This window comes from Microcebus murinus, chromosome 16 (genome assembly GCF_040939455.1).
Source record: "Microcebus murinus isolate Inina chromosome 16, M.murinus_Inina_mat1.0, whole genome shotgun sequence".
Taxonomy (NCBI): domain Eukaryota; kingdom Metazoa; phylum Chordata; class Mammalia; order Primates; family Cheirogaleidae; genus Microcebus; species Microcebus murinus.
In genome coordinates, this window is record NC_134119.1 from 67,572,932 (window position 1) to 67,593,133 (window position 20,202).

At 54.4% G+C, this 20,202-nt stretch overlaps 3 protein-coding genes across 3 annotated transcripts; 1 reads left to right on the forward strand and 2 right to left on the reverse strand.

The window, feature by feature from the left end:
- The first annotated feature begins 11 nt into the window (after window positions 1–11).
- Window positions 12–14,978, forward strand: RUVBL2 (RuvB like AAA ATPase 2). The gene is made up of 15 exons (XM_012754270.3): window positions 12–141; window positions 4,055–4,109; window positions 5,846–5,901; window positions 6,196–6,337; window positions 7,660–7,789; window positions 7,944–8,010; window positions 9,973–10,079; window positions 10,171–10,264; window positions 10,658–10,781; window positions 11,206–11,300; window positions 11,401–11,519; window positions 13,591–13,710; window positions 14,137–14,266; window positions 14,618–14,732; window positions 14,864–14,978. Exons 1-15 carry the CDS (start codon window positions 130–132, stop codon window positions 14,887–14,889), a joined length of 1,392 nt encoding a protein of 463 aa, XP_012609724.1. The 5' UTR covers window positions 12–129; the 3' UTR covers window positions 14,890–14,978.
- Window positions 14,937–16,928, reverse strand: LHB (luteinizing hormone subunit beta). Its single transcript, XM_012754277.3, has 2 exons — window positions 15,638–16,928; window positions 14,937–15,367 (listed from the first exon to the last, which is right to left on the reverse strand). The coding sequence occupies exons 1-2, from the start codon at window positions 15,884–15,886 to the stop codon at window positions 15,125–15,127; spliced, it is 492 nt and encodes a 163-aa protein (XP_012609731.2). The 5' UTR covers window positions 15,887–16,928; the 3' UTR covers window positions 14,937–15,124.
- On the reverse strand, window positions 16,928–19,287 carry SAXO3 (stabilizer of axonemal microtubules 3). The gene is made up of 5 exons (XM_012754275.3): window positions 19,077–19,287; window positions 18,616–18,816; window positions 18,354–18,515; window positions 17,596–17,717; window positions 16,928–17,354 (listed from the first exon to the last, which is right to left on the reverse strand). Exons 1-5 carry the CDS (start codon window positions 19,230–19,232, stop codon window positions 17,006–17,008), a joined length of 990 nt encoding a protein of 329 aa, XP_012609729.2. The 5' UTR covers window positions 19,233–19,287; the 3' UTR covers window positions 16,928–17,005.
- Window positions 19,288–20,202: the final 915 nt, after the last annotated feature.

A 20,202-nucleotide genomic window follows, 5' to 3' on the forward strand; every position in this document is an offset into this window, starting at 1 on the left:
AAGGGTCTTTACATATTTATGAGAAACCATCGAGATCTTTGGAGGACCTGCTGGCCTAGAGGGGCCTAGGACGCTTCATTCCCAGCGCAGTTCCGTTTCCGCTGGGACATTTGGCGGTTGGTGAGCATCATGGCAACCGTGGTAAGTGTTGGAGCGTGGAGGACTAAGGAGCGAACCCGTGCTCCTGAGTCTGAGGGAGGAAGGATCCGGGGGTCCGGACCCCTGGGTCTGAGGGAGGAGGAGCTGGGCGCTGGGACTCCTGGGTCTGGGGGAGGAGATGGCTAGGGGCTGGACTTGTGGATCCGAGGGGATGGTGGAGGTGGGTGCCAGGGCTCCTGGGTTTGAGGGAGTGAAAGAAGGGGCTGGGACCCTGGAATCTCAGCTCTGACCGCGTCTTGGTAAAGGAACTCCAACTCCCAGAATCCTCTGGGCGCAACGGCCAGTTCTGCTGCCCTTCGCCGCACTGTATGATGAGGATTGTGGTATCTTGGGCTCCAAGCCATTTGGGAGCCTTGGATTGTTGGTGGTGCGACTGGCACCTAAGTACTGAGGGAGAACCACAGGCGGGGACCTGTCCTGTGTGCTTGAGAGCGTGAAGTCGCTTGGTGAGTCTTCAGTGGAAAGAGACAGTGTTGAAAACCAAGAGGGTGTCAGTGGGGAGGGGGAAAGCGTGGGGGCCCAGAGGTCAGGATCTTGTCATGGGACTGTTATGGCCATTTTCATATCCCCAACACCTCATATGGATCATGCCTCAGTATGAATGCTTAATATATTAGCACTTTAATGTTTGAATGAATGAATGGGAATGAAGGAGAGACCAGGTGCACTGGGCCTGGTACCTGCTCAAGAAATATCTGAATGAAGAAGTAGTGTGACCTGAACTTGAGGATTGGGCTGGGATTACAGATGTTTTAGTTACCATGGTGACCCCAGTTAAGATAGAGGAAGGGCAGGGCAGAGAGTTGCTAGTGGTTGGAGGGTGAGATTTGAGTCTGTGGCTGTAATCATGGCAAGAAAAAAGAGGTGGATAGGAAAGTGGAAGATGAAAGGGCAATGGCCAGAACTCCTGAGACCCAGTTCCCATGATGTGGAGGAAGTATTGGAAGTATGAGGAGATGGTGAATGCTGAGTTTTAAAATGACCTCGGGGCTGAGCGTGGTGGCTCACACTTGTAATCCTAGCACTCTGGGAGGCCAAGGGGCTGAGGGGCGGGTTGCTTGAGGTGGAGTTCGAAACCAGCCTGAGCAAGAGTGAGACCCCCGTCTCTACTATAGAAAGAAATTAATTGGCCAACTAATATATATAGAAAAAATTAGCCAGACATGGTGGCGCATGCCTGTAGTCCCAACTACTCAGGAGGCTGAGACAGCAGGATTGCTTGAGCCCAGGAGTTTGAGGTTGCTGTGAGCTAGGCTGACGCCACGGCACTCACTCTAGCCTGGGCAACAAAGCAAGACTCTGTCTCAAAATAAATAAATAAATAAAATAAAATGACCTCTGTTTCCATGGGACCAGTGGGTAGCAGGGTATAGGAGAGGTTTGTGGTGAAAGGGAAGATGCCTTGTTTGGGGTCTGATGGGCTGCGTGTGAGTCCAGGGGAGATGTTCCCAGCTTTTATTTATTTAGAGACAGGGTCTCTTTCACCCAGGCTGGAGTGCAGTGGCACAATCATAGATCACTGTAACCTCAAATTCTTGGGCTTAAGTGAGCCTCCTGCTTCAGCCTCCCAAGTAGTGGGGACTACAGGCACGTACCACCATGCTTGGCTAATTTTTAACATTTTTTTGTGGAGTTGGGGTCTTGCTATGTTGCCTAGGGTGGTCTCGAACTGCTGGCCTCAAGCGATCCTCTCACCTCCACTTCCCAAAGTGCTGGGATTACAGAGGAGTGAGCCACTGTGCCAAACACATTCCCAGTAGTAGTCTGGGGGTAAGGTCCCATGCTCTGGGGTTCCAACCTCATGTGAGGAGAGAGTAAGTGGGAAGAGTCACATGGCAAGGGAGAAGGCTTGTGACCATGTGGGGGCCAGGAAGTCTAAACTTTTGGTTTCAGAGAGAGGAAGCTCCTGGGTTGGATGCCTGCATGTCCTCTCATTCTGAGGGAAGAAGGGAAGAAAGGAGAGTTGAGGGGGCAGGTGGTTGAAGGGCTAGTCAGCATGTCAGCTTCTTAGGCTTTTCTTTCCTTATTAGAAATTATGGAATATTCTGAAGTGTTACAAAATAATATAACAGGCACCCAATGATTCACCACCTGAATTTTTTTTAACAATCTTATTGAGATATAATTCACATACCATACAATTCACCCATTTAAAGTGTAGAATTCAGGCCAGGCACGGTGGCTCATGCCTGTACCCTGGCACCCTGGGAGGCCAAGGCGGTAGGATTGTTCGAGGTGAGGAGTTCAAGACCAGCCTGAGCAAAAGCAAGATCCTGTCTCTACTAAAAATAGAAAGAAATTAGTCAGGGCAGGACGCGGTGGCTCACGCCTGTAATCCTAGCACTCTGGGAGGCCGAGACGGGTGGATTGCTTGAGGTCAGGAGTTCGAAACCAGCCTGAGCAAGAGCGAGATCCTGTCTCTACTATAAATAGAAAGAAATTAATTGGCCAACTAATATATATAGAAAAAATTAGCTGGGCATGGCGGTGCATGCCCATAGTCTCAACTACTCGGGAGGCTGAGGCAGAAGGATTGCTTGAGTCTAGGAGTTTGAGGTTGCTGTGAGCTAGGCTGATGCCATGGCACTCTAGCCCGGGCAACAGAGCAAGACTCAAAAAAATAAAGTGTACAATTCAGTAGATTTTAGTATATTCACAGAGTTGCACAACCGTCGCCACAGTCAACTTTAGAACATTTTCTTCACCCCAAAAAGAAACAATTATACCTTTTACCTGTCACCTTCCAGTCCTTGCATACCTCTCAGCCCTAGGTAACCACTAATCTACTTTCTACCTATATGTTAAAAGTTTTGCCTATTCTGGATGTTTCATATAAATGGAATTGTACAGTATGTGGTCTTTTGTGTGGGAGCCTCTTTTCAGTAGCATAAAGTTTTCAAAGTTGGTCCATGTTGTCGCATGTGTTAGAACTTCATTCCTTTCTGTGGCTGAATAATATTCCATTGTACAAACAGACCACATTGTAGTTATCCATCCATCAGCTGGTGGACATTTAGGTTGTTTCCACCTTTTGGCTCTTTTGAATAGTGCTGCCGTTGACATTTGCATTTGTGTTTTGTGTGGATCTCGGGGAGTCCTGTCCCCGGTGATATTTACTCTCCCTCCCACATATGAGAAGAATGGTGGCTGGCTTCTCTCTTGGAGAACTGGAGACACAGGAAGCCTCAGTATGTTGAATGAGCTCAACACGTCATTGTTTCAATTACTCAAACCACTGACATCGAGTCTCTTGGTGAACAAGAGAGACACAGGCTGTGCCCTTCATGGGTCTCATGTCTCCTGGAGCTGAGAACATTGATCCAACAGTGTCCCTCATGGATGTGAGAGTAGACAGGGAGGTCGGGCTCCCAGAAAGGCCCTAGAACGTGCTGGCAGGGGCGGTGGTCGGGGAGGGCCTCTCTTGGGGGCAGCGAGGGGTGGGGAGAGCAGTCTGGACAGAGGGGCCAGCACGTACAAGGCCTGGTGGCTGAGAGCTGGGGTGGCACGGTACAAGGGACACTGGGAAATTAGCAGGGGCCAGACCACATCTAACTCACTGCCTGCTCCACGTTGGCGTCTGTCCTTACGCAGCTCACAGTTACTGAGGATGGGGAGGACTTCATTCATTCATTCACCAAGTAATCCCTGGGCACCAAGTACATGCTGGACCCCCATGGAAAACAGAGCCGTGAATGAGACAGACACTTCTTGTCTTTCTGGGACTCAGCCAACTCGCCATTAGTCAGGGACACTGAGGGGGTGGGACTGGTGTTTGGCCCATCGTCTGCCTGTGAAGGGAAGGAATGGAAAGCACTTTCTCTTGGGAGGGACAGAGGGGAAGTTGGTGAAAGCTGGGACCACAGGAGTCTCCTGACATATTTTCTTGCACCTCCAGACAGCCACCACCAAAGTCCCAGAGATCCGTGATGTAACAAGGATTGAGCGTATCGGTGAGTGAGCGGGGTCAGGAACAGGACCTGGACCCTGTCTGCCACATGCCCCGAGTGAGCAAACCTGTCTAGGACCCCCAAAAGAGAGGAGATGGTCTGCGTACCCCTTCCTATCTAATGAGGAAGGATTCTGAGTTCCAGCATTGGGTCAGATGATTCATGGGGGGGCACGCCGGGCCCCAATCCCCGGCGCATTGCTGCTGGCTTGGCTCCCCTGGCGGGGCTGGGGGTGTACCTGCCTGGATTTCATAAAAGTAGGTGTTTGCTGGGTGCTTTACTGGGGTCAGCCCCCTACACCTAACACACACTGGGGTCCCTGAGAGCAGGGACCAGGTCTGTGTCCTTCCTAGCTGGCCCCAGCACACGATGTGGCAGAGCAGGTGATCAGCAGAAAACCATCGAGTGCATGAGTTTGCATCCTGTTGAGCCCTTGCAGTATCCCCCCGAGGTGCGTGTGGTGACTTAGCCCAGCTTTCGCTGAGGTAGCCACCTCTCAGGGCAGCCAAGCCACTGGCACCAGGTCACACAGCGAGCCGTGGATCCAGGAACGGGGGTGGGGGTGTAGTGGGGCCGGCGGGGTGCAGCTCCAGCACAGAACTCTACTCACAGACGAGAGGCAGCGCTCATTTGTCCAGCAGGTTCATTCACTCAGCACCTCCAAGAGAGCCAGTAAAGGGCCTGTGGCTCTGAGCGTGAGTTCTGGAAGCTCATTACTGTATTCTCTGAGCTCAGTTCTGCCACTTCCCAGCTAAGTGGCCAGGGATTAGTTGCTCTCTGTGCCTCCATTTCCTTGGGAGCTAAGATAGTTCACTTGATCAGTATTAACTGATGTCTATTCAATAAGGTAATCCACATAAAGCAATTTGTGTGCGTGTGCTCACACTGGTCACTCATTAAAGGGCCAGGCACTGCCGGGAGCTGAGGACCCAGAGAATAGCTGCACCCAGTAGCTGCCTTTGGGGTGCTCATAGTCAAGTACAGGGGTTAGCAAATCTTTTCTGTTAGTTAAAACTACTTGGCCGGGTACAGTGGCTCACACCTGAAATCCACCACTTTGGGAGGCAGAGGCAGGAGGATTGCTTGAGCCCAGGAATTTGGGCCTGCAGTGAGCCCACTGTCCTTCAGCCTGGGTGACAGAGGGAGATTCTGTCTCTTAAAAAAAAAAAAATAGAAGTAACTACTCAAGTCTGATGTTGCAGTGGGAAAGCAGCCACAGATGGTATGTACATGAATGGGCTTGGCTGTGTTGTAATAAAACTTTATTTATAAAAACAGATGCTGGCCCCACAGGAAGTGGCAGAACTGAGTTCAGTTTGCCCAGCCCTCTGAGCTCCCTCCCTCTGTCCATGTAGACGAGGGCCTAGGACTGTTGTCGCTGATCCCCAGGAGTGCTCCCAGGGTGATAATAGCTGGGGCTCTTGTTTCGCAGGGTTGTGTGCAATGAAATTAGAACCCACGAGTGCCCTGTGAGCCATAAACCACAGAGTAATTGTGATCATTAGCCTTCATGGTTAGTTCATGGCATAATTATGTGCTTAATCAGGTCTTAATGATTAGTCCAACTAGGATGTACCCTGAGAGCATCTCCAGCTTATTAAGCATTCACCACGTTTGGCTATCCTGGTGAGGTGGTGATTCTCTGCTCCCCGGCCCTCCCACCAAGAAGGAAACCAAGGCTTGGAGGGGAAGCCACAAGCTGGCCAGTAACTGGCTCTCCACTCTTTCCCTGCACCCAGGTGCTCACTCCCACATCCGGGGACTTGGGCTGGACGATGCGTTGGAGCCTCGGCAGGTATCACGGAGGGGACTCTGGTGCGAGTGCCGCTGCATGAATGCCTTGGGCAGGGGTACCTGGGGCTGGGGGACTCTGGGGACTTTGTCATGATCTTCCAGACCTTTGGCTCTGTATTAAATATTTCTAAACTTCAACCACACACAGAGTTTTATTTGGATGGAGAAAGCTTTTTTGGTGTTTCCCAGAAGTCCCAGCCAACGTCTGCTTCCATGTCACTAGCCAGGATGTAGTAGGAATGCAGTGGTAGTCCAGTAGGAAGTCACCTCATGTGCTCTTGCCTCCCTCCCACAGGCTTCCCAAGGCATGGTGGGCCAGCTGGCGGCCCGGCGGGCGGCCGGCCTGGTGCTGGAGATGATCCGGGAAGGGAAGATTGCTGGGCGGGCAGTCCTCATTGCTGGCCAGCCGGGCACGGGAAAGACAGCCATTGCCATGGGTAAGAGGCCTCGCCGGGGAAGGATTTCCTGGTCTCTGCCAAATAATCCCTCCCATGTAAGCCACGGTCAGGATCAGCCACACTTAACAGACAACCCACAATAGTGATGGCTTTAATATAGGATTCATTTTCTCTCCCAGAAGAATCTGAAGCTAGGCCGTTTGGGGCTTGCTGAGCAGTTCCACAAAGGCTTCTGTCTTCCTGCCTCAATGTCCTCTGCACTTGCTGCCATGTCATGGTTGCCTCATGTTCCAAGAGGGCTGCCTAAGCTCCAGCGTTCCCACCCATACTCCAGGCAGCAGAAAGAAAGAGGAATTATAATGAGGGTACACTGCCTCGAATTGGCTCTCTTTAAGCAGCTATCTTGGAAAGCCCACAGACTTTTGCTTATATTTCATTGACCAGAACTTAATCTTATGATCATACTCTGCTGCAAGGGAGGCTGGGACATTAAAAAAGTTTTGTTTTGTTTTTAATTTGGACCATTGCTGCCTTCAGAAAACAAGGGTTCTGGAACTAAAGAAGAAGGGGAAGATGGACATTGAGTAGACAACTAACAGTCTCTATAGCAATCCCCTAGTGATTTATGATCTTTTCATTTGCTACTGTCCCTCTTCTTCCTTGTTGAACTCCTCTCCATCCTTCAAAACCCTACTTGGGTACCTCTGCCTCACTGAACTTTTCCCTGACCCACCTTTCTTACCACTTACTTCTAACTCTGTGCTCAGACTATGGGGCTAGGCAGTGAGAATCAAAGTAACAACAAGGTCTTTAGTTAAGATAAAGCAGGCCGGGCGCCATGGCTCACGCCTGTAATCCTAGCACTCTGGGGGGCTGAGGCAGGCGGATTGCTTGAGATCAGGAGTTTGAAACCAGCCTGAGCGAGACCCCGTCTCTACTAAAAATAGAAAGAAATTAATTGACCAACTAAAAATATATATACAAAAAATTAGCCAGGCATGATGGCGCATGCCTGTAGTCCCAGCTACTCAGGAGGCTTAGGCAGGAGGATCGCTTGAGCCCAGGAGATCGAGGTTGCTGTGAGATAGGCTGACACCATGGCACTCACTCTAGCCTGGGCAACAAAGTGAGACTCTATCTCAAAAAAAATAAAAGATAAAGCAGTGCGCATTCAGGTCCTGATGAGCCAGGCCTTAGATTGGACACTGGCTCTCCTTCCCCAGCTCAGAGCCAAGTCCTTACAGGCAGGATGGTGCTGAACCCTCTTTCCCGGGGAGGAGAAGAGCTGGTTTGCCACAGAGGACGTGTCGGGGTCCTGATGCCAAAGCTTTCCCACCTAAGCCAGGCACCCTTTTCCCCAGGCATGGCCCAGGCCCTGGGCCCAGACACCCCGTTCACAGCCATCGCCGGCAGTGAGATCTTCTCGCTGGAGATGAGCAAGACCGAGGCACTGACGCAGGCCTTCCGGAGGTCCATTGGCGTTCGCATCAAGTAAGCATGAGACCCAGGGCAGGTGCCAGCTCCCGGCAGCCTTGGGGTGACCCCCTGCCTGGGCCAGCTTGTCCTTTGCCCAAGGGCTTGTGGAATTCCTGGTTGCTGAGGGCCCAGGCGGTGAGCCATCTCCTCAGATCTGCTCTCTGGCTAGGGAGGAGACCGAGATCATCGAAGGGGAGGTGGTGGAGATCCAGATTGATCGGCCGGCGACAGGGACGGTGAGTGTGCGTCTGCTCCCTTCAGAGGCCAGCTCCAGCCCCAGGGTTGGAGGGAGGAGGTGACTTCTGCACTGAGGTCAAATTGGAGCCATCTGCGTGCTCCAGTGGGGGTCAGTTGAGTTGACAGTGGTTTATCCATTCACGAGGGATGTTGTGAACAATTAAAACCAAAGTTATAGGAAAATAAAAGAGAAGTTCTGGAAATTCCTCAAAGTGAATTCCTTTGAACAGTTACTCTTTTTTTTTTTTTTTTTTTTTTTTTTTGAGACAGCGTCTCACTCTGTTGCCTGGGCTAGAGAGAGTGCCGTGGTGCCAGCCTAGTTCACAGCAACCTCAAACTCCTGGGCTCAAGTGATCCTTCTGCCTCAGCCTCCTGAGTAGCTGGGACTATGGGCATGCGCCACCATGCCCAGCTAATTTTTTTTCTATATATTTTTAGTTGGCCAATTAATTTTTCTATTTTTAGTAGAGACAGGGTCTTGCTCTTGCTCAGGCTAGTCTTGAACTCCTGACCTTGAGCGATCCTCCAGCCTTGGCCTCCCAAAGTGCTAGGATTACAGGCATGAGCCACCGTGCCTGGCCCTAACAGTTATTCTTAGAAACCTGTTCTGTGGGCGTGACATTGCAGTTTAGTACCAAAAGTTGTGTCCTTTCCAGCTAACATAGTAGATGTGATTCACCCTCATTTTTTAGCAAAGAATTTTTTTAAGCTTTCTGTCGTAAAATATATCAGGGTCAAAGAAACGTAAAATAAGCATGTGGTCTGATAAATTATCATGAGGCTAATAATGCCCTTATAACCATCACCAAGGTCAAAAACTAGAGTTTTGCCCATGCCCGGGACCCCCTTCCTCCTGCCTCTTTCCATCACACCCCAAGTCTTTAGGAGTTCGAGTCCTGGGCAACGTAGTCTCAAAAAAAAAAAAAAGAAAAGAAAAGTACTTCTTTTAGTAGGTTTTTATGACAAAAGAAATCCTTGAATGCATTGTTCTTGTAAAAATATAAACAAAAAAAATCCCTTTAACTCCTCCTTGAATCCTGGCTCCCATCCCTACAAAAAGAACGACTGGTAGTATAATTCAAGAAAACAGAGATAATTGGACCTCCTGGGGAAAGCCTGAAATATATTAACTGTGCTTCTCTTTAGGGGAGGGTACATGGAAATTTTTTCTCCTTTTTGCTTAGCTATGTTTTCTGATGTTGTGATCAGCAAAAATGCCTTTTATTCAGATATGAAAGAGGAATGCTAGAGTGTGGTGACCTCCTTCACCATTTTGTGGCACCTTGGACATGTGGTGTTGCTTTCAATAGATTTTATTTTTTAAATCTGTGTTTGTTTATTATTTTTTGTTTTTTGGATGCTTTGGTCTCGCTGTGTTGCCCAGGCTGGCCTCAAACTCCTGGGCTTAAGCAATTCTCCTGCCACAGCCCTCCAAGTTGCTGGGACTGTAGGTACAAGCCACTGTGCTTGGCTTGTTTACTGTTTGTATTACCAGCTTTATTGATTTGTAATTGACATCCAATAGGCTGCACAAATTGAAAGTGTACAATAAGTTCTGTTTTTATGTGCATATATACCCACAAAGCCGTCACCACATCAATTTAGCGACTATATCCCTTGTCCCCAAGAGCTTCCTTGTGTCATGCCTGTTTTGAAGTTGTGGAACCTAGGTGCAATGGCTCATGCCTGTAATCCCAGCACTTTGGGAGGCCAAGGTGAGAGGATTGCTTGAGGCCAGGAGTTCAGGATCAGTCTGGGCAGCATAGCGAGACCCCATCTCTATAGAAAATTTAAAAAATATCTGGGTATTGTGTATACCTAAAGTTCTATCTACTTGGGAGGCTGAGATAGGAGGATGGTTTGAGCCAAGGAGTTGGAGGCTGCAGTGAGCTTTGATTGTAAAGGAAGCTATGCTTTGGAGGTCTCTCTGAACCCTTTCCCTGGTTTGTCACCCCTCTCAGGGCTCCAAGGTGGGCAAGTTGACCCTCAAGACCACAGAGATGGAGACCATCTATGACCTGGGCACCAAGATGATCGAGTCCCTGACCAAAGACAAGGTCCAGGCAGGGTGAGCTGTTGGTGGCCCTGCCAGGCGGCCAGGACTGTGGGAGAGTGTGGACCCTTTCTCTTCTCACTCCTGCCCTCCCTCCTGTTCTCAGGGACGTGATCACCATTGACAAGGCAACAGGCAAGATCTCTAAGCTGGGTCGCTCCTTCACACGTGCTCGTGACTACGACGCCATGGGCTCTCAGGTGCACAGGGGCCTCTGGGGACCCCCTTCCCCCAGCACTGGGATGTTTCCATCTCCTCCATCACCCTCATGGCCCACGGGGTCTGGATCCTCCTGTCCCCCTGACCCCTATGTCCCTGGTATTCCTGGGTCTTCCCTGTAATCCTGGGACATTTGGGACCCCTTAACCTGGCAGTACAGCTCCCCACTGCCACGGTCTCTAGGTCCTCCAGCAGTCCCCGTAACCTCGGCTCTCTGGAATGCCCCCAGTCTTGACTACCTTTTGGGCCTGAGGTTTTGGGATGACCCCATCTGGCCTCCCATCCGCATTCCAGGGGGCTCCAATCTCCTCCAGAGAGAGACAGGCCTATGGAGCCCCTTCATGCCCTCTCTACCCTGCCCCTCGGCCCCATAGACCAAGTTCGTGCAGTGCCCCGACGGGGAGCTCCAGAAACGCAAGGAGGTGGTGCACACCGTGTCCCTGCACGAGATCGACGTCATCAACTCCCGCACCCAGGGCTTCCTGGCTCTCTTCTCAGGTGAAGCCCTTCCCTCCCTGTCCCCTCCTGTCTTGTCCCAGCCCCAGGCCTGGCAGCTCCCCTCAGGCTCCCCCTGTTTGTGGGCCCCCAGGATGGCCCACTCACTCCGTGGCCTTTTTTCTCTGCCTCTGTTTCTATTGGCTGCCGGTATCTCCCTCTGTGAGTTTAGTTTGTCCCTGCCCCACCATTGTTGTCTGAGTCCCTCCCTCAGGTCGTGTGATGGGGGTCCCTGGCCTTACTCCCCACTAGGTCCTCTACTGCTGTTCCTCCTCTCAGAGGACGTTTCAGACTCACTGACCCTCCTGTCGCTTGTCCTCCTTCCTGTGTCCCTGGCATCCCATCTTTCTCTTATCTTCGCCCACTATCCAGCCCTAGACTTCTGTCTCCTCTCTGACTTCCCTGATGCCACCTGTGCCTCCCACAGGTGACACAGGGGAGATCAAGTCAGAAGTCCGAGAACAGATCAATGCCAAGGTGGCTGAGTGGCGTGAGGAGGGCAAGGCAGAGATCATCCCTGGGGTGAGTACCCAGGACAGGGCCGGGGCAGGTGGCGGGGTGGGGGGCAGACTGGGAAGAGGGGTGTGGGCAGTGAGTCTGACACATGCCCAATGGCTCCCAGGTGCTGTTCATCGACGAGGTCCACATGCTGGACATTGAGAGCTTCTCCTTCCTCAACCGGGCCCTGGAGAGCGACATGGCACCTGTCCTCATCATGGCCACTAACCGTGGCATCACACGGTGAGCTGGCTGCAGGGGGAGCAGGAAGCGTTTGTTGGGTACCTTGTTAGGTAGGGTACTGTGACCGTCATGGCTCAGACACGTGCTTTTCCCTTAAACAAGGTAGGAACGTAGGCAACTCTGCTCCACAAGGGTGTCCGGGGACCGTGTTCTTTCTGTCTCATTGTTCCTACAGTGTTTAAGTCTGCAATTCCTAAACTTTGTGCCACGGCACCCCAGGGTGCTCCAGGAAACTCACAAGAGTGCTGTGGGATGTTTTTCTGATTTTGAGGGAAGCACAGTGCCATGTCTTAGTTACTACATAAACCACTACAATTAATTTTCTTTTTCTTTTTTTTTTTTTATTTTTTTTTTCTTTACATGTTCCTATGGATTCTGAAACCACTACAATTATTAAGTCACTTAGACCTAACTACTTAATCGATAGAACTCTTAGTGTTATTTTTGGCCTAAGGATGCTGTGGAAAATTCCTGAGACACGAAGGACACCATGCCCTGATACATTGTGGGACTCTTTCCCCCTGCGTATTGCAGGCACCCTGCCCCCCATTGGCCCAACTGGCTCTCCTCTCCACCTCGTCCATGTTTCAGCTCACATAGAGTGGGGGGATGTGGAAGGCAAGCAGCCCCATAGGCTGGGATCTCTGTCTGTTCCCCACACTTCCACCAGCACTGCCCAGGCACATGGCCGTGCCTGGCTGCGAGGGAGGCCGGGGACTGTCGGCTCCAGCATTGCAGCCATGGCCCCAGCTGAAACTGGGCAGTGGGGGTGGATATCATGAAACACAAGAAGAGGGCATGGCTACTGGGACAGTGGGCAGTTGTCCTACCTCTGTGCTCAGCTCTTTCCCTGAATGAGTTCCTGTGACCCTTAGAAGTAGCTTAGGAGGTAGATATTATCTTGGCCCCATTTTACAGATCAGGACAGCAAGGCCTAGTGACTTGCTCAAGGTCACATGTCTAGAAGGTGGCAGTTCCAGAATTTGCTCTCTGAATGGCTGGGCATTGGGACAGACACTCAGAGCTGACAGAGTTTGCAGCAGGTACAGATCAGGGTGTGGGGCTGCCCAGGGCCATCTCCCGAGAGGAGGAACAGATACGGCAGCCCTCATTGTCTGCAGATTCCGTATTTGTGAATCTGCTTACTTGCTACCATTTATTTGTAATCCCCAAATAAATATTTGCACCACTAATTTGAGTCATCTGATGCGTACATTCCCAGCTGAGGTTGAATGAGGTGACACTACCTGCTTTTTTTCAGCTCTCCTACTGTAAACAAAGCATTCTTTTTGTGATCTATTTAGCACTACATTTGTCATTTTTTGTGTGACTAAAATGTCAAGGGACATTTTAGTGCTGAAGTACTGTCTGGTATTGCTAAGTGCAAGACAGCTATGATGTGCCTTTTGGGAGAAAATACACGTGTTAGAGATGGATGCTTCGTTCGGGCATAAGTTATGGTGCTATTGATGTGAGCCCACTGTTGGTGAATCAACAATATTTACCAAATAAGTCGTCTTTAAACAGAAGCACACTTAGCTGAGGTTATATATTGATTGATGAAAATGTTGTGACCAGAGGCTTGCGGGAACTTCACCCTGTGTTCTCTCAGGAGCAATGGCTAAGGATTCGCGAATTGGGTGTTTGCAGCAGTTTTAGAACCTACCTACTATGAGTAACAGGCATTAACTGTAGCTCCTAGCGCCCAATGAGTGCCAGTCCTGGGCTGGCCCTGGTGCAGGAGGGAACAAGGCAGGCACAGTCCCTTCCCCTGTGCAGCTTTGCATTGAGTGGGGGAAATGGGACCTTGATCCAGTAATCCTGGACATAGATACCTGCGCTAAACCAGCCCCGGCTCTGCGGGAGGGTGCCCTCGGGGATTGACGCAGTTGGGGAAGGCTGCCCAGGAGGTGACGTCAGGAGGTGACGGGAGCCGTGGGCTGAAGGTTACATGGCATTTGGGCCAGCGAGTGGGTTGTGGTGGGGGGAGGTGGGAGTACCCGAGGAGAGGGAACAGAGAGCTGGGTTCTAGGAGCATCGCCCTGACAGCCCTCCGTCCTGCCTCTCGCAGGATCCGGGGCACCAGCTACCAGAGCCCCCACGGCATCCCCATCGACCTGCTGGACCGGCTGCTCATCGTCTCCACCGCTCCCTACAGCGAGAAGGACACGAAGCAGATCCTCCGCATCCGGTGCGGGCAGGACCAGGCCGTGCACCTGAGAGGCAGGGCTGGTGTCCACCCAGTTTGACAAATGGGACATTGGGGTCTGGGGTGGGTGTGTGACTGGCCCGAGGTTGCTGGGCCTGCAAGAAGAGAGGGCTGAGCTGGCATCCAGGCAGTGGCCTCTGATCTGGGTGTGGAGGCCACTGCAGGGAAGGAAGGGGAGGTGCCGGTGACTGGGGTGGGGAACAGGGCCCTGGGTGGGGGTCAGGAAGCCTAGGTTTCAGGTCCAGCCTATCCCTGCCCTGGCCTCAGTGGCTCTTCCAGCTTCCGCACCCTGGTTCTGAGCCTCAGACTCCATGCCTTCCTCGAGGAGGAGGAGGAGAGGACCGGGGATGCTGTGGCCACTTCATCAGCTGCCCCGGCTGAGCCACCCCCTGCCCCACCTGCCCGCAGGTGCGAGGAGGAAGACGTGGAGATGAGCGAGGACGCCTACACAGTGCTGACCCGCATCGGGCTGGAGACCTCGCTGCGCTACGCCATCCAGCTCATCACGGCCGCCAGCCTGGTGTGCCGGAAACGCAAGGTCAGCCGAGTGAGCCGGCGGCCTGCTGCCCACCCCCAGGGCTTCCCGTGGGGTGGCGTTTTCACAGGCAGGGGATTTTCGTCCCTCCTATTTGCTTTTGTGTGGCCTGGCCTGGCTATGGTGGGTGCTCAGTAGGTATCGGTTGACTGCAGGTAGGTGCTGTCAAGTCCATTTTACAGATGAAGAAACTGGTGACTGAGGCAGGATTTGAACCTATGAGATCTGACCTAGAATCCCTTCCCTTATCTGCCACCCTCTGCTGCCTGGAGTGTGGAGGTGGCGTGGGCTGGGGCTGGGTGCAGTGGGTTTCACAGAGAAGGTCCCCACTGAGGACTGACCGTCCCCCACCAGGGCACAGAGGTGCAGGTAGATGACATCAAACGGGTCTACTCACTCTTTCTGGACGAGTCCCGTTCCACACAGTACATGAAGGAATACCAGGACGCCTTCCTCTTCAACGAGCTCAGTGAGTGTCCCCACCCTGTGCCATGCACTCTCGGTGTCTCCCTCCAAGGGAGAAGTAGTGAGCTTGGCCCAGAAAGCTCAGGTCCCACCCTCTGGGCCACACTGACCACATGGCCTCCTTTCTCTCCGCAGAAGGTGAAACCATGGACACCTCCTGAGCTGGTTGCCCCCCGCACCCTCCCCTCCGCCTTGTTTTCTACCAGAGTTCTGACACTGTGACTTTGTATAAAATGGTTTTGAAGTTGAACCCATTTTGTGTGTGAGTGTGTGTATTGTCGCCCTGAGCCCCGAGAAAGACACCCCCAGAGTGCAGATTGAGAAGGCTTTATTGGGGAGGTGGGAGAATGGAGCGTCTGCTGGCTCCATTGGGGTGGGCGTGGAAGGTTGGAGTCTTTAGAGGAGCAGGAGGCTTGGGAGATGGGGGTGGTCACAGGCAAAGGGTTGGGCTCTGGGACCCCCGCAGTCAGAGCTGCTGAGGCGGCAGGCCCCACAGTGACAGCTGAGGGCCACGGGGAAGGAGACCATGGGGTCCACGCCAGGCGGGCAGCCGGGGAGCCGGATGGAGGCGAAGCGCAGCTCACGGTAGGTGCACACCGGCTGCGGCACGGGGGGCAGGGCGGCTGGCAGCACCCGCACCTGGAGGCCAAGTGGGTGGGGGGACAGGGTATCTGCCTGGGGTCAGGTCCTCGCCTGAGCTCCCCAGCTGCCCCCACCGACTCCAGACTCAGGTGTCCAGGGGACCCCTGCACCTTCCGTCCCACACACCCAATTTCCTAGCTCCTGCCAGGGGGACCAGACCACCCTTCCAACCCCATGCCACCTTCTGTCCTCTGGATCTGGCTTTTCCACCCTGGCACTGAGGTGGTAGCACCTGTTCTCAGGCCACTGCCAGCCCCGGCAGCTCACCATGCTGGGGCAGTAGCCGGCGCAGATGCTGGTGGTGAAGGTGATGCAGATGGGGCAGGCCTCGTTCTCGGCAGCCAGGGTGGCGTTGATGGGCCGGCACAGCGGCCGCAGTGGCCCCCTGGACGCCCACGCCCCACCCATGCTCAGCAGCAGCCACAGCAGCAGCCCCTGGGACAAGACCAGTGCCTCAGATCCTGCCTGAGACCTCCGCCCTGAGCCCTTATCCTCCCATTCCCTAAGATACCACATTCAAGGATGCAGGGACCCTGCTGGATATCTTCCATTCTGGACCCCCCACGGCCCAAGGGACCCCAGATGTCCCATTTCACATACCCACCCTTAAGCCCCATCTGGAGCCTGCTGGCTGTCACACCCTTCTAGAAAACAGGCCTTCTTTACCAGGTTACAGGAGTCTGCCCCTCTTTGTGCCAATTATGTCCAGGATGGAGGTGGACGGTGGTCAGGGGCCCTACGGTCTTACCTGGAGCGTCTCCATCCTTGGCGCCACCCCTACCTCGTCTACCTGGCTTTATACCTGTGGGTTGTGGGGGTGGCAAGGCCACTGGGTGGTGGGTGGCAGCACTGCAGAGGTAACCTAGACACTAATCCCCTGGGGGCGAGAGGTGGACAAGGTCAGGGAGGCACAGGAGGGGCTGAGCGAGCACACCACCCCTCTCCCCTCAGTGGCTCCAGTGGGAGAGACAGCACTACCAAGGTGAGCTCACAGACTCTCGGTCCCCCGGTCCTAGCGACTAGCTGGTGTCAGAAGCACAGGAAGTAGAGTGTAGGAAACCTGCCTCTGGCCATCATGAGGGAAGGCTGTGGGACGCTCCTCTAGAAAGGTGTTGGGCTGAAGCCTCAACCCTATTCCACCTGACACTGAAAGACAGCAGCTGTCTGTCCCTCTGCCACAGAGCAACCTCTCTGGAGGGGCGTGGCTTCGATGTTAGCTTCTGCCGGAGCCGTTTGCACACAGATGCCCCCGCACACAAGGGATTCAGCCTGAGCCCCATCTCCCACTCACCCCAAGCCCCCATAAGCCAGAATGCCAGGAGCTCTCTGGGAAATGTGATTTAAGCTATTGAACTCATTGATTAAGGCAAGCCCTGCCCCCTCTCCCGCAGGGGGCGTGTCCACAGCCTCGACGTGCATTTTCTGGGCCTAATCTCCCCAAAACCTGAAGCAACCGAGTGGGCACGTCTATGTTTAGCCACGCCCACGGGCCAATAGAGTCAGTGGGTGTGGCCCAAGCGGTTTCGCTCTCACGTGATGGGCGGGGCTCCTGACCTCAGCTCCGCCCAGTCGCCGTCCTCCAGGCTTGGCTCCGCCCACAAGGGGCGCGTCCGGGGCGGGGCTTGCCCGGCGGGCTCAAACCCGCGCGGGCTTGGAGCTGCCGTAGGAGGAGTTTTCGGTGCTGTAGGCTTTTGGCACGCTGTAGATGCCCGGCAGCGGCTTCCAGTGGGGGCCGCCCCAGGGTGCTTCCAGCGGGCAGAAGCGGTCGAGTCCGCGCAGTGGATGCAGCGGGAGGCTGTAGGACTCCCGAGCCAGAGAGAGGACCCCGCGGTGCGGCACGGGCTGCCTCACGGGGCGCGCGCGGGGCACGCGGATCCGCGACGGACACGGCGGGACCCGCGAGCCGTGATCCCAGACGTGGGGCGTCTCCTTGAAGCTCGAAGAAGTCGACGAGTCCTTGCATGGATATCCGGACAGCTGGTTCCTGTGGGAGGGCGGCAGGATGGGGAGGACCCGGCTAGATCCCCCCCCACAAGGCTTAGGTTCAGACGCCTGGGTGCTTGAAGAGTTAGGGCTGAGGTCTGAACTTCGGTGCTTGCGTGTGCAGGAGCTGAAGGCTGAGACTACTGAGTCACAGACGGGGAGCCACACCAGGGGGTTCGGCGTCCCACCGCCCGCACGGATGCTGTGCAGGAGGGCGGTGCGGAGCGAGGACCCCGGCTCACTTCGGGTAGAAATCCCGGGCCGATGTGGTCAGATAGAGCTGGTGGCGGTCCAGGACACCCCGATCGGATATTGTGAACGGCCGACCTGCCAGCTCTGCGTTCTTCGTCCAAGGAATTAGAGCCTGAGCAAGATTGGGGGAGGAGGGATGAGCAAGAGAAGGGTTTCAAGCCCCCTTCCAAGCCCTGGGTCCCAGACTTCTTCCATCTCAACATCCCTGCTGGAAATCTGCCCCTCAACTCCCGGTCCCCAGAACCAGAATCCTTCCTGTCCAGTCCCCACGCTAGGGTACTTCAGCTTCGTTCCTCAAATCAGCACCCTTACCAGCCTCGCTCCCTTAAATCCAAACACTCCTGCTGGTCAAGGAACTCAAATCTACGCTCCCAGCCACAAACAAAGCCCAGTCCCACCACCAGAGCTCAGCAGCATTTTGGGCAAAAATTCCCCTTTACCTCTCCCACCTTCCAACCTGACCCCGTCTCAGAATATTCTAGCTCCGCCTCCGGGGGCAAAGTGTCACCTAGCCTTGTCCCCCCACCTACGGTGGGTTGTCTAGCTCCGCACTAGCCTCAGAGCCCGGATTTCGGGTTTCCAGTCCCAGCCTCCTGGCCCCGCCTCAAGAAGTCCAAGTCCCTCAATAACCTCCTGATCCCGCCCCGCCCCTTTAACCACGCCCCCAAAATCAAAATTCCTCCTGGCCCCGCCCCAGACTCCCCCAGCTCTGCCGGGTCTGGCCAGCCCTGTCGCTCCACTTCGCTACCTGGGAAGGACCCCCACGGTGGTGGTCCGCCAGCTCCAGGGGCTGGGGCCCGACGTAGACGGTGGGGCCCGGGTCCGGGTCGGGCCAGCAGGTGTACTGCGCCTTCGTCTCGCTTCTCTGGTACTTCGTGCTCACAGGGAGGCGCCAGCTGCGGTGTCTGAGCTGCGGGAAGGCGACCCAGACACCCAACGTGAGGGCGCAGGTGACTCCAGTGCGGTCCCCAGCTCAGTCCCCCGCGGATTACGCCATCCCAGGACCTTACCTTTTCTCCTAAATCCTTGATTCCCAGAGTCCGCTTGGGATCCGCAAACTCTGTGGCCCGCAGCTGCGCGTAAGGCCCGCCGTGGTTCTTGGGCACGTAAGCCGAGCCGGAGGTCGTCTCCCATCTGCTGATGACCTCGTCGAAAGCCCAGATGTGCGGATCGTTCTGTCCGGCCGGGGGTAGGGGCTCTGCGACCGTGAACTGGGCAGAAGGCGCCGGACTTCAGCTGAAAAGACCCAGGAGTCCGCTCCTCCACCCCCAGCTCTACCCTCTTCCGGTCGGCCCCCAGCCCTTTCCTCTCTCCAGTCCCTGACATCCAAGTTCCTGGGCCCCTCCTCTCTCAGACCCGGGACTCCGGGACCCTACCCCTTCAGACAGGAGCCGAGCCCCCCAAACCCCCCTTTCCTCAGCAGCCAGGTTTCGGGATCCGCAGCCCCTCCTTCAGCCTAGGGTCCTCTCACCTGCCGGGCGGGCGCGAGAAAGGACACAGTTGGGATAATGTGGTGGGCAACGCCGCTGCTGGTGAGATGCCAGTTGGGCCAGGATCCAGGCATTTCAGTTCCAGTGACGGGGGCCCATGGGGGCCCATAGCGCAGAGCTAGAGTGCGACCGGCCATGGTCCCACCCCCACCCGAGCCAAGCAGGAGCACGCTTGTTGTTGCTGTTGCCCCAGGTGACAGAACCCTCCCACCCTGAACCCGGCCAATGAAAGGCCAGCAGGCATGTGGCTAGATAGAGTGAGAAAGAGATCCAGGAATGGAGGGACAGGGCCCCCAAGAGGGGCACAGGAACACAGGGAAACACGGGGACGGGGTGGAGGCTCAGAGACAGGAGGGCAGAAGGGGAAAAGGAAGTAGAGGTTCAGAGAGAGGGCCCGTTTCAGCGATCTAGAGACCCAGGGGGTGGGGGAGACAGAGACCCAGAGAAGGTGCAACAGAGAAAGATGGGGGTCAGGGGTTGACACAGACTCCCCCCAGCCCATCAGGGAATCCATGAGGAACACCCTCTTTCCTACAGAGTCCAAACGCTCCTGGCTGCCTCTTCCCTCTGCCAGGCCTGCCCATCCCGGGGTAATGATTTCCAGACGTCCCTGGGGCTCCCCCAGCCTCCCTGGGTGCTGAAAGAGTCCTGCTGGCTGTCCCTCCTGCCTTTGATTCGGTTGAAAACTTCCACCTGGGTATGGGTTTGGGTGAAGAGGGAGAGACCCACAGAGAAATACACTGGGAAATACTTAGCAAAAAAGTGGGGCAAGGCCGGCCGCTGTGGCTCACACCTGTAGTTCTAGCACTTTGGGAGGCCAAGGCAGGAGGATTGGTTGAGGCCAGGAGTTCAAGATCTGCCTGAGAAACGTGGGGAGAACCCATCTCTACAAAAAATTTAAAAATTAGCCAGGTGTGGTGGTGCACCTGTAGGCCCAGCTACTCGGGAGGCTGAGGCAGGAGGATCGCTTGAGCCCAGGAGTTTGAGGTTGCTGTGAGCTATGATGACAACACCATAGTCTAGCCCAGGCAGCAGAGCCAGACCTTGTCTAACAAAAGGAGGGACATGTGAAAGAGCTTTGCTGAGTGAGAAAAAGATACACACAAG

Bases quoted from the DNA above. Each gene is read 5' to 3' on its own strand.
- SAXO3 (XM_012754275.3), bottom strand. From the start codon at position 19,232: ATGGCCGGTCGCACTCTAGCTCTGCGCTATGGGCCCCCATGGGCCCCC. The intron at 18,516-18,615 runs GTAAGGTCCTGG...GCCTTCCCGCAG, and splicing joins TCAAGGATTTAGGAGAAAAG to CTCAGACACCGCAGCTGGCG. The intron at 17,718-18,353 runs GTAGCGAAGTGG...AATCTTGCTCAG, and splicing joins ACCGTGGGGGTCCTTCCCAG to GCTCTAATTCCTTGGACGAA.
- RUVBL2 (XM_012754270.3), top strand. The intron at 10,782-11,205 runs GTGAAGCCCTTC...TGCCTCCCACAG, and splicing joins CTTCCTGGCTCTCTTCTCAG to GTGACACAGGGGAGATCAAG. The intron at 11,301-11,400 runs GTGAGTACCCAG...AATGGCTCCCAG, and splicing joins AGGCAGAGATCATCCCTGGG to GTGCTGTTCATCGACGAGGT.
- LHB (XM_012754277.3), bottom strand. From the start codon at position 15,886: ATGTGGTATCTTAGGGAATGGGAGGATAAGGGCTCAGGGCGGAGGTCT. The intron at 15,368-15,637 runs GTGAGCTGCCGG...CTTGGCCTCCAG, and splicing joins CCGGCTACTGCCCCAGCATG to GTGCGGGTGCTGCCAGCCGC.